This window comes from Primulina eburnea, chromosome 8 (genome assembly GCF_022965805.1).
Source record: "Primulina eburnea isolate SZY01 chromosome 8, ASM2296580v1, whole genome shotgun sequence".
Classification (NCBI taxonomy): domain Eukaryota; kingdom Viridiplantae; phylum Streptophyta; class Magnoliopsida; order Lamiales; family Gesneriaceae; genus Primulina; species Primulina eburnea.
This window is the reverse complement of record NC_133108.1, coordinates 26,948,040-26,966,682: the sequence shown is the minus strand read 5'-3', so window position 1 is coordinate 26,966,682 and position 18,643 is coordinate 26,948,040. Positions and strand designations below refer to the sequence as shown.

The 18,643-nt window shown below is 38.3% G+C and overlaps 1 protein-coding gene across 2 annotated transcripts; it reads left to right on the top strand.

Moving 5' to 3' along the window:
* Positions 1-467: 467 nt before the first annotated feature.
* LOC140839347 (ABC transporter G family member 31) lies at positions 468-18,643 on the top strand. Of its 2 annotated transcripts, none has more exons than XM_073205986.1 (24): positions 468-829; positions 1,044-1,164; positions 1,249-1,337; positions 2,353-2,437; positions 2,925-3,087; positions 3,972-4,048; positions 4,128-4,272; positions 5,151-5,452; positions 5,522-5,803; positions 6,114-6,430; positions 6,508-6,668; positions 6,737-6,840; positions 6,950-7,106; positions 7,604-7,666; positions 7,776-7,870; positions 7,951-8,283; positions 8,379-8,669; positions 8,744-8,827; positions 9,009-9,142; positions 9,253-9,480; positions 16,695-16,866; positions 17,343-17,430; positions 17,679-17,845; positions 18,218-18,643. In XM_073205986.1, exons 1-24 carry the CDS (start codon positions 495-497, stop codon positions 18,482-18,484), a joined length of 4,260 nt encoding a protein of 1,419 aa, XP_073062087.1. In that variant the 5' UTR covers positions 468-494; the 3' UTR covers positions 18,485-18,643. The 2 variants fall into 2 exon arrangements, with proteins under 2 accessions (XP_073062087.1, XP_073062086.1); XM_073205985.1 differs by having other exon boundaries at positions 7,743-7,870.

Sequence of the window (18,643 nt, the reverse complement as noted above, 5' to 3'; positions counted from 1 at the left end):
CAAACTAATTTTTTTCCTAACACTTTATTATATTTAAAAAATAGTGTATATAGCGATCGAAAATGTCGATGCTCATTTCCTTGGTTTTTTAAAAATATTATGTTTTGTACTAATATTTTTTTGCACTTCATATTTTTAGAATAAAATAAAATTAATATTTTTTTATTATAGAGTGTTAAAGTTATCTAAATATTTTAAAATATAGATAGATAAACATAAAGATAACTTACATTCAAAAGATTATGGAAAGTAGATAATATATTAGTTAAAGATAAATTTACCTAAATAGGTCTATATGATTATTATTTTTTTTTCAAATAAAAATGGAGAGTATTTTTGGTGTTTAAAATTTGACTATAGGAGAAGGGTATCATAGTCTTTTCGACTTCTCCTTCAAAGTTCGCGGTCTGTGCAACAAGTATCATGCTACGTCTCCAACTAACTCCCCATCACGAGACCCATTTCAAATCTCATTTTCTTTTGAAGATTTGGCGATGGCCTCCTCCAATGGCAGCGAGTTCTTCGAGTTGGACGTGGAAATTGACGGGGAAAGGAACTTCGCGCGCCCGTCCAACGCGGACTCGGTGGCGCAGGACGAAGAAGAGCTGCGCTGGGCGGCGATCGAGAAGCTTCCCTCTCGGAACCGCGCCAATTTCGCTCTGCTCAGGCGCACATCATCGGATTCTAGTGGCGGCGAGGATTATACTGACACCATCGACGTGAGGAAGCTTAATCGTTTCAATCGCGAGCTCGTGGTTAAGAGAGCGCTCGCCACCAACGCGCAGGACAACTTCAAACTCCTTTCTGGAATCAAAGAACGTCTCGACAGGTAATTATCATGTTCATCCATGCATTATGATACTGATTCATTTTTCCTGAACTATGCATGTTTTATTTCGAATTAATCTTCCGTTACGAAGTAAATAACTCTACGACTACTTGCTACGTACGGACGTACGGTATTTGTTTGATTAAAAATATGATTTGTTAGTATATTTGTGTAACTCACACCTCGAGCTGTCCTTTTTGATGAAAATCAATAGAGTGGGTCTGGAGATTCCCAAAGTTGAAGTTCGGTTTGAGAATCTTCACGTAACTGCCAACGTACAGATCGGTTCCAGAGCTCTTCCGACTTTGGTAAACTATTCGCGTGATATGATCGAGGTAATGCATTTTACACACGCTCGGTTATTCCATTCGCGATTTTCCAATTTCCGAACTCAGATTTTTTTTGGATGTTTTTTTCAGCATATATTAACCAAACTGAGGTTATTTTCGCCCAAAAGACATGCGCTAACCATCCTGAGTGACATCAGTGGGGTGGTAAAACCAAGAAGGTGAGCACCAGCCACTGTCCCATGCAGGTTCTCTCTCATGCGATAAGTAAATTTCCGCTGTGACCTATGCTGCATATTTACCATTTAAGATAAGATGCATTTGGATCCTCACAGTCACATTGGTTTCTTAGTCCCGACCACCATGCCCAAACTATTCAGATATCAAGTGATTACTGTATAATGGGACCCTGGATGCAAAATGATCCGAAGCTTTTGGGTGGTAAAGAATTGACAACGAATACATGGTGATTGTGATCCATATAGGAGTGCTTTATACTATGCCAAAGCTGTAGCATCTACTTAAATGCCCTTCGAATAAATATATATTTGGAAACTGTTGTATCACGTTCAATTTCATGTTAACATATCAGAACTATGACTCATTTGAAAAATCATCCAAAAAGGTGGAAGATTCAAGCAAATTTAGATCCTGTCAACACTCTTGGAGTTGGATCATATGAAAATTCTTCATACTTTGAGTGCTCGTTAATATTAGCTAAAGAACTTTGAGTGCTCGTTAATATTAGCAAAAAGAATTTGAATATCTTAACTTGATTGTCATTGGTAATATAATGATTAAGGCTCTGCCGGAAAAAAACACATAATAGGCTTCTTACTGTTGGTTCAACAATGTCAACTAAAAAAGCCGTAGCTTACATTTCTAACAAATGTAACTCACAATTGGCATACGGTCAGGCTACCCTTGATTTCTCTACTATACATGAACTCATAATTGGCACATGTTCTAAGGCTAACCTTGATTTAGCCACTGAACTTGGACAATCCACACCTTGATATGTAGCTTCTATAATAAAAAAAAAGTGACTTGACAATGAGGAACTAAATCACATGTCTCATGCTCATGGGATTTGAAATTAAAGGCTTGAAATTTGTTTGTTATGGCACATCTTTATGTTTTTATGCTAAAAGTACAATTAAATAGTTTTTTTTTTTTTTTTTTTTGGGTATGTACGTACATAATAATCTTATCATACATATGTTGGACTCTCACTAGGATGACGCTGCTTTTGGGGCCACCAGGTTCTGGAAAATCGACGTTGCTTCTGGCTCTTGCAGGGAAACTTGAAAGTGGCTTGAAGGTCTGTATATGAATATTGGTGCATCACCGTAACATCTACTAAAAATGAAACTTTCACGGGTAAAACTGCAGACACCGCCGTCTTAAATCGTCCACCAAGTATGGTGCTAATGCAGCCAAATGGAGTAATATTTATTTATTAGATTTGTAAGTACACGTAAAAATGAGTGTCCAGCTACAATGAACTTTCAGAAGGTACTGAGATCATAGATATAAGATTTTTTTCGGTCCAAGTTGGTACAGTAAGATCAAGTGGAGACATCGGTATTTTCAAGATTGCCATAAAAATGAAACACATTTGAAAAATTTAGCATGGCCATGAGCTGTGGTCCTGTTTAGGTCCTTTCTAGCCATGAATAAGCATGTGTGATAGCAAAAAGGAATTCCCAAAGGAAAAAAAATCACAAATTTTGGTTAAATTTGTCTGGTTGTTTATTGAAGTCCTTGTTCTCTCCATCAGTCTTCATAAAGAATTTTTATGGTCTCAGAAAAGTGGAGATATCACATACAACGGTCATCAGCTTGATGATTTTTTTGTCCAACGGACATCTGCATACATAAGCCAGACAGATAATCACATCGCGGAGCTAACTGTAAGAGAAACACTAGATTTTGCCGCTAGATGCCAAGGCTCAAGTGACGGTTTTTCAGGTACGTTGTGTAATTTTCTTCCAGTTTTTTGGGATAATTTAAAATATTTAATCACTAGCCTTCAATTTGTACCTATTCACTAACCCAACTTAAAATTTTCCAAACGAAGTTTTTTCAAGATTTTTTGAAAGTTACATCTTAAGAAAGTTTTAATTAAGAGTTGGCATGATACATTATATTTTCGATGAAGCACTTTACCAAAATTTTTGAATGTGATTGTTAATTATATCATATCGGTTGATTAAATAACCTGAGAGTTGTATATATAGGCTTAGACGATCTTCTCTTCTTGAGCTAGCTTTTTTGAGGTTGAGTTATGTCCAAATTTTAATCTTAACATGGTATCAGAGCTGGGTTCCACTGTTCTGTTATGCCCATAATTGGGTCATTTGTAAAATCTACGCTCCAGATGTTTATTGCTGAGCGTGAGAGGGGTGTGTTAACACCCCTTGGATAAATAACCTGAGAGTTGTATATATGGGCTTGAACAATCCTCTCCTCTTGAGCTAGCTTTTGAGGTTGAGTTAGGTACATGTTCCAATCTTAACGGTGATTATCGATCGAACAAAGGATCTCATAATGATATTTGAGATGATAACTGAATTCCAGTTGATATGTGGTTCTTACTCCTGCTTGAGAACAAAAAAGAAAGTATTATTTATGAAAAATGGCTGAAGAAAACACCATGCATTTTGAGTTTCTCAATTTTAAGTTAATTCTTTCTGTTCCACTTACTCGACTGGAAACTAAGAAATCTGTTTGCTATGTTTTTGCTTCTACATTTAATACTACGTGATTTCAATATATCGATTTAGTATCGTTATTTTGCTTAGTATAAAATATTTCATTCATAATTCATAATTTTTATGGTTATTATGTGGCAGGATATATGGAGGATCTTACTCGGTTGGAGAAGGAAAAGAATATACGTCCCCGCCCTGAGATAGATGCTTATATGAAGGTGCCAATAAATTCGAATTTTCAAACTTAGATAAATGTTGGATATTACCTATAACTGTGAAAACAATCTTATTTCTCAGGCATCTTCTGTTGGTGGTAAGAGACATAGTGTCTCAACAGACTACATCTTGAAAGTTCTCGGTTTGGATGTATGCTCTGATACATTAGTTGGCAATGATATGCTCCGGGGTGTTTCAGGGGGACAGAAAAAGAGAGTGACTACAGGTCTCTCTGTACTCTCTCGTGCATGTTGTTTGGTGTATTTCATGTGAATATATGAATGTGTGCACATGCAAACACTATTATAGAGTATTTGGCTTTTCTTGGCTCATATATAAGCAAATGGTATTCCTGAAAGATTCTGGCGTAAAGGGGAAGTTCCATTTTTACCTGTAAATATAAAATCCAGAACAACTAACCTTTAAAAACAAAATAATAAAACCCTTTTTGGTTTCAAACAGATGCTCTTTCATAGTTATTGACAAAATCGTATGTTTCACTTTTTAAGATCTTCCGCATAGAATGTCTGGTAACAAAAAGGCTGCAAGAAAAAGTACTGTGCAAGTTTCGGTAGTTGGTTTCTATGTTCCTCGACTAGAGGCATGACAAGTTTGAAGGTTTCTACAATTACAAAGACGCCTTGATGCAAACTTGGCCCTTGCGATGGATGATATTTGTGGTATCCAGTCTATTGTCATGGTTTTCTATCGTTCATAAAAGGTCTAGTGCGAATGCAGGATGTCAGAAACGGTGGGGGAGAAGATGAAATTAAATGTATACACATCTATATTCATTTGCAAAAGTGAAATCGAAATCTGATTGGGTTAACTATAAAAAGACTAATGTACTCAAGAAAAGTCGTCAATCATTAAGCGGATGATCAATGAGGAAGTTTGTGAAGAGTTTCTAAGAACCACCAGGACTTTTTTTGGTTTTTGACAAACAATATAAATCTTTTGTTACAGGTTTCAGTGGATTAATTGTATTTCTAATTGCATGTTTCTTGGTTTTAACTTTGTTAATGCACAAGCTATACTTAAATGGTTCTTACTAAGGTCTCCATGTGGCTTTGATTGAAACGCTAATATGTCTTGCTTGTTCAGGAGAAATGGTGGTTGGGCCTAGGAAAACACTTTTTATGGATGAGATATCAACTGGGCTAGATAGCTCTACAACATACCAAATTGTAAATTGTATAAGAAATTTTGTTCATGTGATGGAAGGAACAGTTTTAATGGCACTTCTTCAGCCTGCTCCTGAAACTTTCGAACTTTTTGATGATCTGATACTGTTATCTGAAGGATATCTTATATATCAAGGACCTCGGGCCAATGTTATTGAGTTTTTTGAGTCATTGGGTTTTCGTTTGCCTCCTCGTAAGAGTGTTGCTGATTTTCTTCAAGAGGTAAATCGTTAGCTGTTTCTGGTTCTTGTTATCATTCATTCGAGTCTCATCTAAGCATTGAATTTCTAGGTAACATCAAGAAAAGATCAGGCACAATACTGGAGTGATCATTCCAAACCATATGAGTTTGTTCCAGTGTCAAAACTCGCTGAAGATTTTAGGAACTCTAGATATGCTCAGGACCTAAAATCTTTTCTCTCTGTTCCATACAATAAATCCACAAAACACTCTTCAGCTCTGCCCACAACAAATTTTGCTGTGTCAAAATGGGTGCTCTTCAAAGCATGTTTTTCCAGAGAGTTGCTTCTCATTAACAGGCATCGTTTTCTGTACATCTTTAGAACATGCCAGGTACTTTACCTTCCTTTAAATGATTTTTCACTTTCATGTGCATTTTAGGGTCTTTGTGTATTGATCTACAGTATTTGACAATATTTGGATCGTCTACATTTTCTTAGTGCTCACAAAAAGGAAATAAGGTAAATTAAAGTAACTTGTTAAAGCTTAAGAATATACAACAGATGCTAGATTGTTGGAATTGTGTTCAGGTTTTCTGACGCATATATTAAATATATGTCATCAATCAGCGCATAATTGTTCATGTTGTAAGCTAAATCCTTGCTATTGGGTATTTGTTCTTGAGCTAATATGCATTTTACAGGTTGCATTTGTAGGATTTGTGACTTGTACTATGTTTCTTCGAACGAAGCTACACCCTGTTGATGTGACAAATGGTGACCTGTATCTTTCATGTTTGTTTTTCGGTCTCGTGCATATGATGTTTAATGGATTTTCAGAACTACCTCTTATGATATTTCGACTACCAGTATTTTACAAGCAACGTGATAATCTTTTCTATCCTGCATGGACATGGTCTCTCTCCAGTTTCATTCTTCGTGTCCCTTACTCAGTGATCGAGGCTGTAGTATGGTCATGTATTGTTTATTATTCAGTAGGATTTGCTCCTGGAGCTGGAAGGTATCCCCTACAAATTATTTATGTTCACTCAATACATGTTTTTAAATAAATCAACTCTCCTGTTTTAAATGTTTCAGGTTTTTCCGCTATATGTTTTTACTCTTCTCAGTGCACCAAATGGCATTGGGTCTTTTCCGGACAATGGCTTGTCTTGCTAGAGATATGATCATCGCAAATACTTTTGGATCAGCTGCCTTACTGATAGTATTTTTATTAGGTGGATTTATTTTACCAAAAGGTGAGTGCTGGTATTTTTCAGAAGGATTGCTCTTAATAATTATTTGGAATGATAACTTTCTCTTTCAGGAATGATCAAGCCATGGTGGGTCTGGGCCTTCTGGGTGTCTCCGTTGTCCTATGGGCAGCGTGCGATTTCTGTTAATGAATTTACTGCCACAAGATGGATGGAGGTATGCTCTCTGGATAGCTAAGCACAAAATTCTAATACATAAAGTTATAGCAGAGAATTTCCATCCACTGATGTATTATTTCTTACTTTTGGTGATATGTAATTTGCAGAGATCAACTGCTGGAAACATTACCCTTGGAAACACTGTTCTCCAGCTTCATAGTTTACCCAGTGAACGATATTGGTATTGGCTTGGAGTTGGTGTGTTACTAGCGTATGCTCTGTTTTTCAACATCACCGTGACATTGGCGCTCACCTTTCTTGAACGTAAGTTATCAAGAACATTCGACATAAACTTAATGTCTGCACAATTGCTGAAAATAGCACAAGACTAAGCAGAATCATGGGGATAGTAAACTAAACTAGGTTTGGGATAGGAAAAGTATCATCTATCCTCAAGTTTAATCCTACAATGTTCAATGCACTATGTCTAATCTCCAGGAAGAGATGCTATGGTTGAAACATGAACTTTTATACCTTTACAAAAGAAGCAGAAAATTGCATACAAAAGAAATGATGCTTACAATGTGCAAGGTGTAGAAATGATTTTAACGATTGCATATTGATATATATCGAATTTGGACCCATGCATATAAAGATCACGTATAATTTCAAGAATGACATCGTATTGAACCGGAGAATTTCTTTTTCCATGTAGGCAACAAAATTAGTGAAATTTAATGCTTTCAACCTGGCATCGTGTTATTGGATATAAACTTCTTCGGTTTTTAATAATTTTTTTTTTTTTTTTATCTCTATTGCAGCTATGAAAAAATCACAAACAATTGTTTCACAGGATCATGATCTAGTAAATTCAGCGAGCAACGGTATGATGTCAACAAAACCATTTTACAATTGCAATCAAGAAGGGTCAAAGTTGTCTTCATTTGTTAACTGATATAGCAGGTCAAGCTGAAAAATCTGATATGATCTTAGGAATGGATGCAAAAACAAAGAAAGGAATGATTCTCCCATTTCAACCATTAACCATGACTTTCCATAATGTCAATTACTTTGTTGATATGCCCAAGGTACCAGTTTTTGTGCAACTTGGTCATATGAACGTTCTATGCTTCCAGTAACAGATTATGATATACCTCCTGATTTCAAGGAAATGAGCTCACAAGGTGTGCCAGAAACAAGGTTGCAATTGTTATCCAATGTCAGTGGAGTATTCTCACCTGGTGTTCTTACTGCATTAGTTGGGTCAAGTGGGGCAGGGAAGACCACATTGATGGATGTACTTGCTGGTAGGAAGACAAGTGGGTATGTAGAGGGAGAGATTAAAATATCTGGTTACCTTAAGGAACAAAAAACATTTGCTAGAATATCAGGATATGTTGAACAAAGCGACATACATTCTCCTCAGTTGACAGTTTACGAATCTCTCTGGTTTTCCTCATTTCTTAGGCTTCCAAAGGAAGTGAATGAAGAACAAAGACGAGTGAGATAATATGGAATTTCATGAATTATTTTTCAACAACACTTTGCTAATATTTTTGTTTCAACACCTGAACACAATAAAAATTCATTTTTCAGGAGTTTGTTGAAGAGGTAATGCAATTAGTAGAACTTGACTCTTTAAGACATGCCTTGGTAGGCTTGCCAGGAAGTACTGGCTTATCCACAGAACAAAGAAAGCGCTTAACAATTGCAGTGGAGCTTGTCGCAAATCCGTCAATCATTTTTATGGATGAACCTACATCTGGTCTTGATGCACGAGCAGCAGCCATTGTCATGCGAACAGTTCGTAATACTGTTGATACTGGAAGAACCGTTGTTTGCACCATTCATCAGCCGAGTATTGAGATATTTGAAACCTTTGATGAGGTTAGATATCTGAGAACTAAAATTTGAGTACACTAGTTAGATGCTAGTTAACTGATGGTTGTTAAATATTGCAGCTAATTCTAATGAAGCGAGGGGGAAGAGTGATATATGGTGGAAAGCTTGGTGAGAAATCACAAACCATGATAGACTATTTTCAGGTAAAACACTATGCATTATAAAACAGCCTGAATTTGGCTAAAACACGTTGATAAATTTCTTAGAAGCTAAAAAAACTTTTGAAAAATTTTATCATATCCAGTAGTGCAGAGAATTGACGGGTTACATTTAATTTTTTTTAATTCATAATTTATATTATTTTAACTTTCTTTTCTTACCCAGGAGATTAGTGGGATTCCCCAAATACCAAACGGTTACAATCCTGCGACTTGGATGCTTGAGATAAGCACGCCATTTGTCGAAGAGAGGATTACAAAAGATTTTGCGGTGATTTACTGTAATTCCCAGCAGTACAGGTAATGTTATTCAATGCCAATAAGTCCCCATGAAAAGGTTTTCGTGATTGATTATTGTCATGGACTTATCAAGAAAATTTCAGTCATAGTTTCCTTCAAATTTGATCTAGGGATGTCGAAGATTCCATTCAGAGATTTAGCATTCCACCTGAACAATCAGAGCCCCTGAAATTTAGCTCCACATATTCTAAAGATGCAATTTCTCAATTTTGTATATGCCTTTGGAAGCAAAATCTCGTGTATTGGCGAAGCCCAATGTACAATGTTGTGAGATTGGTCTTTACAACAGTAAGCGCAATTATCATTGGCACTATATTTTGGGATGTAGGCTCAAAAAGGTAATCTCACGTGTAATACTCTTTTAATATCTTTTCTGTGTGATAATTTTTCCATGCATTAACATCTTACATATGTGGTACTATTTTACTATATTTTATGTTACTAATTTTTCCAGGTAGTATTATGATATCTGTAGTTTTGTGTTATTCATCGCTCAATAATCAGCCTACTAGATATCTTCAAGTGACCCACCCCAAAAAGCTCAAGGGTAAATTTTAAATTCCAAGTTAAATTTACATCATATTCGACAATAATTAAATTCAACCTACTAGATCAGAATACATATCCTCACCACTTAGTTCCAAACGATTTAGTGCTCCAAACATCTCTGGTAAAAAAAAAAAAAAAAAAAAAGCCCTAGAGAGAGAAAAATTTGAAATGCTCTCCCTCTATTCTAATTTTCTACCGTTCGCGTCAACCACCGTTCGATCGGCTCTTCCTCTTCCCGAGCTTTGGTGATTGCCGTTCCTTTCCGTCACCGGCGCCGGCTTCCAGGCGTCGGCGGCGATTTCGTTGTTACTCTCGTAAATCGCCGATTTGTTTTGGCTTGTTCTCGTTTCCTTCGGATTTGTCAGTGGGCAGATTATTTTTTCCGATCGAAGTCTGTGCAATGGGGTCGTGGAAGAAGGAATCAGGTGCTGGGTACAGGAGTCGCGATGAAGTTATACGCATTGAATACAAATTCTTCAAGTTGCGGCTGGGAAATGGGGGTGGTTCCGTTTGGTGGGAAGAACGAACCAGGTCTGCGAGTTACAGTTTGGATTTTGATCGTGAGGTAGCAAGATGGGTTAGCTTGAAATTCGATGATTTTGTCAAATATCCGTCTACAGCTCCGGATTTCCAGAGATTCAGGGGAACGAATGCGATCTTCTCAATGCAGAAACTGGTCAATAAACGAGGCAGTTTCATCGAATTGACAAAATTCAGTCACAACGGACGAAAGCAAGTTACAATTGTGCCTAGTGGATATAGCTTTAGGGGATGGAAGAGTATATCGTCCTCATTAAGGGTGCTGTTGGCAGGGAAATATCAGGGAAAGATTATTCAAGCTAGGATGCAACGAGGTTTCGCCCCAGTTAGAGTCAATTATGTGGAAACACATGATAAGGAAGAGAAGGGGAACCTTAGCCACAAGGAGCAGTTAGCTACGAAGCCTAATGGTCATCAGACAGTGATGAGGAATTGGCAGGAAGCGGTTGTGATTACTAAAGGAAGGGTGAATATCACTTGGAAAGTTATTCAAGAAATTCTTTGGAAGTCCACCAACAAATCGGTTGAGTTGTACCCCTTCCAAGCCAACAAGGCAATGTGGTGGCCTTCTAGCTCGGAAGACTTGGCTTATTACATCAGGCTGAAAAGAGGTTTTTTTGAGAAAGGGGTGACATTGGATTTCGAAGGATGGAGACCTGACATTAATACGCAAGAGAGGATGCAAAACTGTTGCAACAGCTGGCTACAAGTGTTCGGGGTACCTTGGAACCTTTGGTCTAACAACACTTTCAAGATCATTGGAGAACAGTGTGGGGGTTTGTTGGCCATCAGTCATGACACTATTCTTTACCGTAACTTGGAAGCGGCAAAGATTAAAGTTAAAGGCCTTGAAGGCGGGTTTATTCAGAGTGCGCTGCGTGTCCCCTTGGAAGGTGGGATCTTTGATATCAGTATCAAGGTAGTTTCTTTTGACCCAAAGGCATACGAACATTACCAACGCCAAACATATGCACAAGTTCTGGTGAATGGAAAGAGGAAGATTGCTGGTTGGGGAAACAAATACATTGATAAAGAACAGAGATTGGGAGCTGAGGCAACATCTAACATTAAAGGCAAGGAAGACCCGAGGGAAACTTGCGAGATCGAGGTGCCATTGAATGATAAACAGAGCCCTACAGTGGGGAATAATGGAATAGGACCACAAACTCATCGAGGCAAAGTGTACAAAATCTTGACGAGAGTTAGTCCGAAAAGTGCTTCGAATTTCAAACAAACTCCTATCCAATCGATCACTGAAAGAGGAGAGGAGGAGGAGACAAAGACGTCTAGCGAGGGTATCGGAGCAACCAGGCACACAGTTAAGAATTTCGAGAAGGTTTATTCAAGGAAATTTGCAGAAAACAGTGGTCTTAGAGGAAAGGAGGTCAACGAGGGTGAAGAGAAGGGCACAAGCTTCGGCTTTACCGAAGGTGAAGAACCTGGCGGTTTCTATGAACCAGACAATGGAGCAGTAATGGAGTTCGACGATTCGGAGGATGACTTGCTCGGAGATGATATTGATTACGAATTCTCAGACACAGACAGTCATGGCACTATGAAATCAGAAAACTCGATCAAAGGGGTAGAAGATGTTGAAATATTGAAGGAGATGTTCTCTTCACCAAAAAAGAATGATGCACATGCCGAGTTACATCCACTTGAAAACGCGACGTCTGCTGTGGGACAGGTACTAACCAATTTTCAATCATCCATTCTCAATCATTCCTTCAAGCTTCATTCATACTTTCCTGCGTCTTTCAATGCTTTGGGGTTGTCTAGTGGTCTTTTAGGAGGGGGGGGGGGGGGGTGAGAGGGTGTTTGAATTGCCGGGTTACGGGAAAGAACTTTTCGAGGGCCAACAGGAGGTAAGGTCAGGGAGATTTGTACCGGAAAAAAAGGCAGTCTGTGACGCTGGTTTATGTGGGGCAGAGGGGAAGGTTCCAACCACAGCCTTGAAGAGGGAATTGCATAGGTTGAAGTGTGGAATTAATTATGAGAGAGGTTCATCCTCTAAGGGCCCACGTATTTCTTTATGAAAATCTTCTCATGGAATATAAGGGGTGGAGGAAAGTCAAGGAAAAGAGAATTGGTCCGCAGGATGATTCGAAAGGAAAATCCGGATATCGTGGTACTTCAGGAAACTAAAAAAGAATCTGTTGACAGATGGTTTGTGACAAGTTTGTGGAAGTCTAGATTTGTGGATTGGGTCTGTTTACCGTCGGATGGGCGTTCGGGAGGTATCCTTGTCATGTGGGATCCAAGAATGGTGATGGTCAGAAATAATTTAATAGGCGAATTCTCCGTGTCAGTTGAGATAGAGACGACCGATGGAAACACGTGGTGGTTCACAGCAATTTATGGGCCTGTAAGGCCGGGCGAGAGGGAGAGATTCTGGGATGAATTGGCAGGACTCAGTACTATTTGCGGGGAGAAATGGTGTTTGGGAGGAGATTTTAATGTGGTCAGAAACACGGGAGAAAAGATGAATAGCATTTCTAACACTACTAGCATGTTATGCTTTGATATGTTGATAGGTGAATTGGGCCTCTATGATCCTCCACTTTTGAACGCTAAATACACGTGGTCTAATTTCAGGGATGATCCGATTTGCTGTCGATTAGACAGATACTTATTTTCGACTGGTTGGAGGGACATTTTTCCACACTCCAGACAAAACGTGTTACCTAGAATTACTTCGGATCACCACCCACTGTTACTTGACACAACGAAGGTGAAATGGGGACCTGCCCCCTTCAGATTTGAGAACGTATGGTTGACACATCCAAACTTTAAAGATATGGTCCAATTGTGGTGGAATGAGGGGGAGGAGCAAGGGTGGGAGGGCTACAAGTTTATGAAGAAACTCAAAAAATTGAAAGTTGATATATCAAGTTGGAACAAAGAAGTTTTTGGCAATGTGGGTGTTAGATTGGAAGAGTTGAGGCACAGGGTTAAGCTTTTGGATGAGTTAGAAGCCGAGGGAAGATGGACTGAAAATTTAAGCCTACAAAGAAGAAATGCGAAATGTGAGCTGGAAAATTTGACTTTTAAAATCTATCAAATGGAAAGTCAAAAAGCGAAAGTGAGGTGGTTGAGGGAAGGTGATCAAAACTCCAAGTTCTTTCATTCGATGTTGACAAACAGAAGAAATAAAGCAATTATAGATAAGATGGAGTTGGAGGATGGGACTTTGGTTACGGAGGAAAAAGAGATTGAGGAAAACATCGTAAGATTTTATAAGCATTTGTATAGGAAATCAGAGGGGGATGGGGGAGGATTTGATGGGTTAGAGTGGTGCCCTTTGGAATTGGGTGCGAGAGACGAGCTTGAAGTATCTTTTACCGAGGAGGAAATCAAAAAAGCAGTGTTTGAAAGTGAAGGATCGAAGGCGCCGGGACCGGATGGATTCACAATAGCATTTTTTCAAAAAAATTGGGACACGGTTAAACAAGACTTATTGAAGGTATTTGCTGAATTTCACAGTGGGGGAGTGGTGAACGGCATCACAAATGAAACGTACATATGCCTCATTCCCAAGAAACAAGATGCTGTTAAGATAAATGATTTTAGACCGATAAGCCTCACAACGAGCTTGTACAAGATAATTGCAAAAGTGTTGACCTACAGAATCAAAAAAGTGTTGAGCTTCACAATTGCAGAAAATCAATGTGCCTTTATCAAAGGAAGACAAATAATGGATTGTTGCCTTGTTGCTAATGAAGTGGTTGAAGAATACCGTAAGAAGAAAAAAAAGGGGTGGGTGCTTAAGGTGGATCTGGAAAAAGCGTATGATAATGTTGATTGGAGATTTCTTGATTTTGTGCTCGAAAAAAAAGGATTCGGCGTTAGATGGAGAAGGTGGATAAAAGGGTGTGTGTCTAACATATCGTTCTCGATTTTTATTAATGGCAAACCAAGGGGAAAATTTAGAGGGGAACGAGGACTTCGACAAGGAGATCCTTTGTCCCCTTTTCTTTTTAACTTGGTCATTGACGCTTTGGGGAGAATGGTTGATAGGGCTAAGGTTTTGAATGAGGTAAGGGGGCTGGTGGTTGGCAGGGGTAATGTGGAAATCTCCCACATACAATTTGCTGATGATACATTGTTTTTGGTACAGACGGAAGGACATGTGAGGAAACTAGTGGAAATTATCACTTTATTTGGGATGAAATCGGGATTGAAGATCAACTTTCAAAAAAGTGTGGTGTTGGGAATTGGTTGTGAGGAAGAGGAGGTGGTTGGTTTGGCCCAAACGATTGGGTGCAAAAAAGATGATTGGCCGATTAAGTATCTCGGATTACCTTTGGGAGGGAAACCGACGACTCTTGATTTTTGGGAACCGGTCCTTACAAAGATGACCAAAAAACTCTCAAGCTGGAAGAAATCATTCTTATCAAGAGGAGGTCGGTTGACCCTCATCAAAGCTGTGCTAAGTGCAATGCCTTCTTATTACATGTCCTTGTTTCGAGTGCCAGCGAAAGTAGCAAAAATAATGGAAAAATTGATGAGGGATTTCTTGTGGGTTGGAGCGGACGGGGATAAAAGTTGTCACGTTGTTGGATGGGATCAGGTTTGCAGGCCGAAGGATAGGGGTGGGCTAGGTTTGGGGAACATCAGATTGAGAAACAAAGCGTTACTAGGGAAATGGTGGTGGCGAGGAAGGGAGGGTAAGGAGCAGTTGTGGATGAACGTAATTACGAGCATTTATGGTCTTCAAGTTAATGGATGGGATTTGGGTTTGGCTAGGACATCGACTTCTAGAAGCCCTTGGAAATATATTTCTCGTTCCTTCCCGGCAATTCAACTGTTGAGTAAGTGGGTTCTGAGAGGAGGTAATTACATTAGGTTTTGGGAGGACGTTTGGGGGGGAGAGAGTCTTTGTCTCAAAGATCGATTTCCTTCTTTGTTTTCGATTTGTACCGTCGTCAATAAACCTATTCGTCATTTCATTGAGGTTTTTGAGTTAGGAGACTGTCGTCATTTTCGTTGGGATGTGCGTTTTAGAAGAAATCTTAATGAAAGAGAGCTGGGGGATTTTGGTAATTTATTGGGTGTCATTCATTCGGTGACTATCGAGTTGGGTTCGGAGGATAGAAAGGTGTGGTTGGGAGATTCTTCGGGTCTGTTCTCAGTTCGATCTTTTTACGAGTCATTCTTTCCGATCCATAACTTTCCAGTTTTCCATCAATACATTCATATTTGGAAAGTTCCTATCCCGCAAAAGATTCAAATTTTCTCGTGGACTGTCGCTTTGGGCAAGTTACAGACCTCTGATTCGGTGCAAAGAAGATGGCCATCATGTGCTCTACGGCCACAGTGGTGCTGCTTGTGTCAAAACAGCGACGAGGATCAGGATCATTTATTGCTGCATTGTTCTTTCTCGAGAAATATTTGGATTAAGGTGATGCAAGAGCTGAAATTTCTTTGGATTACTCCGAGGAGGGCCAAAGATATGTTTACCATAGATCCGGGTTTTGGCAAGGGGGCTAGCGTGGATACTTTCTGGTACATGGTTGTTCATTACACGTTCTGGACAATATGGCTAGAGAGGAACAACAGAATTTTCAATGACTCGTCTACCTCGGAGGACAAACTTTGGGAAATGCTGAAATTAAGAGTCGCACAGTCAACAAGGAATTTAAAAGAACTAGGACATCTAGCTATTTCAGATGTTGTTAGGGATTGGAGTTTTGTAACAATTTAATTTTATGTTTTGATCACTTTTAATTCGCGGAAAACTCTTCCGCGTCTTTTGTTTGGACCTTTAAAATTTCTTTTGAATAAAATAATGTTTCCTATCAAAAAAAAGATTTAGTGCTCCAAACACAATAAGATAAACATGTACAGTTTCGGAATCAGATTTTGCAAGATTTTGGGAAACTGATAAACAAACTCATTTAAATTTAAACACACTGAATGTAATACTGAAAACAGTAAGTCCAGTTACTGATTTTAGCTAGAATTCCTCGGGGAGCTGAAACAAAATTTGGTTCTTAAGTACCTCCAAAAGCTGACCTTTCCTTGGCTCCAAGAGTTTTATCCAAGACTAACCTTGCCTAAATTATAAGATACGAGTTTCGTGGAGAGTGTATAGGGTTTTGTAGGCCAAGCTTTGAAGTGGTAGCTCGGGTTTTATAGGTGCAGAAAACTAAGTGGTGCCCTCCTGTTTTAACCTGCCATAAAGCTCCATTGATCCACAAAATTATGGCAGCCTTGATTCTTCATTGTCGCCATCTTTGAGTTTCTTGAAATTTGAAACTGAAAGAAACTGGAGGGTGGAGGGGTAGGGTTGTCTCTCAGGTTTCACAAAATTAATAACATGACCTCTAGAACCAAGTTCAAGATTTGTGCTTAAAGTCTGTTCGTTCGTTACCTATAAGATTACTAAAGGATTATTTTTGTTTTCCATGCATGGAATCTCGCTCAATTGAACTATACTACAATTTTTCAAGTGATTGTACAGGGATTCGACTCAAAACTTATTTGTCGTATTGGGAGCGCTTTATTCTTCTGTTCTTTTTCTTGGGGTCAACAATGCTTCTTCAGTACAACCAGTGGTATCCATAGAGAGAACAGTTTTCTACCGAGAAAAAGCTGCTGGAATGTACTCTCCATTTCCTTATGCATTTGCCCAGGTTAGTATTCTGTTAACTGATTTATTTGCATAATAAGGTGGCTGCTACGACCACGAAATTTTTTAAGAGAAAATAACAAAATGTAATCTAACTTCTAATAGAAAATGTAACAAAAAATGAGTGCTCAACCATTACAATAGCTAAACTCTCCCCTTTCCCCTCTCACAAGACTTTGTAGCTTGGCCTTTTTTCTTGCCCACAATTTCATTCGAATTTTCTGCTCTTTCTCTATCAGTCGCTCTATAATTTGAATCGCAAAACTTAAAACTATACAGCATTTTTTTTGAATGGTTGTGATTTTTGTGTTTTCATTGTCTTCAATGGTATGAAGAAAATAATTCAGTATTTCTAATTGTTGCAAATTATTCTGGCTCTAGGGCCTATCCTTGATATGGTGCAAGGAATCTGGATATAATTATCTTCAAATTTTGTTTGATGATATTGTGTTGACATACCAATTTAATATCTCGCTGCAGGGCCTTGTGGAAATTCCTTACATTTTGGTCCAAACGATATCATATGGAATCATTACATACTTCTTGATCAACTTTGAGAGGACAGCTGGTACAGTTAGTTTGATGTTCCTAACTTTCTTCTCAATGTTTTTCTCACCTACGTGCAGAATTCATTTATGTTTATTTTTTCTCCCATCATCACATCGTGGAATTTTAAAGGAATAATTTTTTTAATTGGGACATCAACATATTAATTTAGTTTTTATTAGAACACAAAAGATATCTCTATCTATTTACGTAATTGGAACTCGTTATCAGAAAGCAATCAGTGTTGAATTGTCACGTACTTATTTGCAGGCAAATTTTTCCTGTATCTCCTGTTTATGTTTCTTACATTCACATATTTCACCTTCTACGGAATGATGGTCGTTGGTCTTACTCCCACTCAAAACTTGGCTTCCGTCATTTCCTCGGCCTTTTATTCGTTATGGAATCTCCTCTCAGGATTCCTGGTTCCAAAACCGGTGAGTATTTTTCCATGACTAATTTCAGATGATTAATTAATTTTGTATCCGTGTTGATTGGGTCTAAAAAGTATTTTGATAATCTTGTTGTACAAATTTTTTTTTATCATTATATGTTAAATGCCAAGAAAAACGGTACGGGCATGAAGTCTTTCTCCGTCCCTTTCGACATCTGGATGAAAAGAGTAGCAAACAAGGAAGTGTAAAAGTCGTATTTTAGATTAATTTGGTGCTTTACACTGAAGAAAGAAAGCATGCATGCAAGTTCTAACATAATATGAAATTATATATTGATAGATAACACTTTGAACTTATTATTAGAAAACAAGTATTATGTTCAACTTTAATTCTAATCGAATTATCTTGATGCAGCAAATCCCTGGATGGTGGATATGGTTCTATTATGTCTGTCCGATTGCTTGGACTTTACGAGGTATAATAACATCCCAACTGGGTGATGTTGAGACATTGGTTATAGGACCTGGATTCGAAGGTTCGGTGAAGGACTTCATTGAAGCACGGTTTGGCTATGGTCCAGGGATGTTTGGAGTTACAGTAGTAGTGCTCGTTGGATTTATCCTTTTCTTCTTTTCGGTGTTTGCAATCTCTCTCAAAGTTCTCAATTTTCAGAAACGATGATTTTTTTACTTGAAGTGGCAGCCTGCATTCCCTGTGAACTACACAAATACATCCCCTTTTGTCCTGATTATAATACCAAAATTGTTGATCAGTGTTAGCAATATTGACACTTTTGACCATTTCCAACCATAAGGATTTTTACTCTGCTTTTACAATACA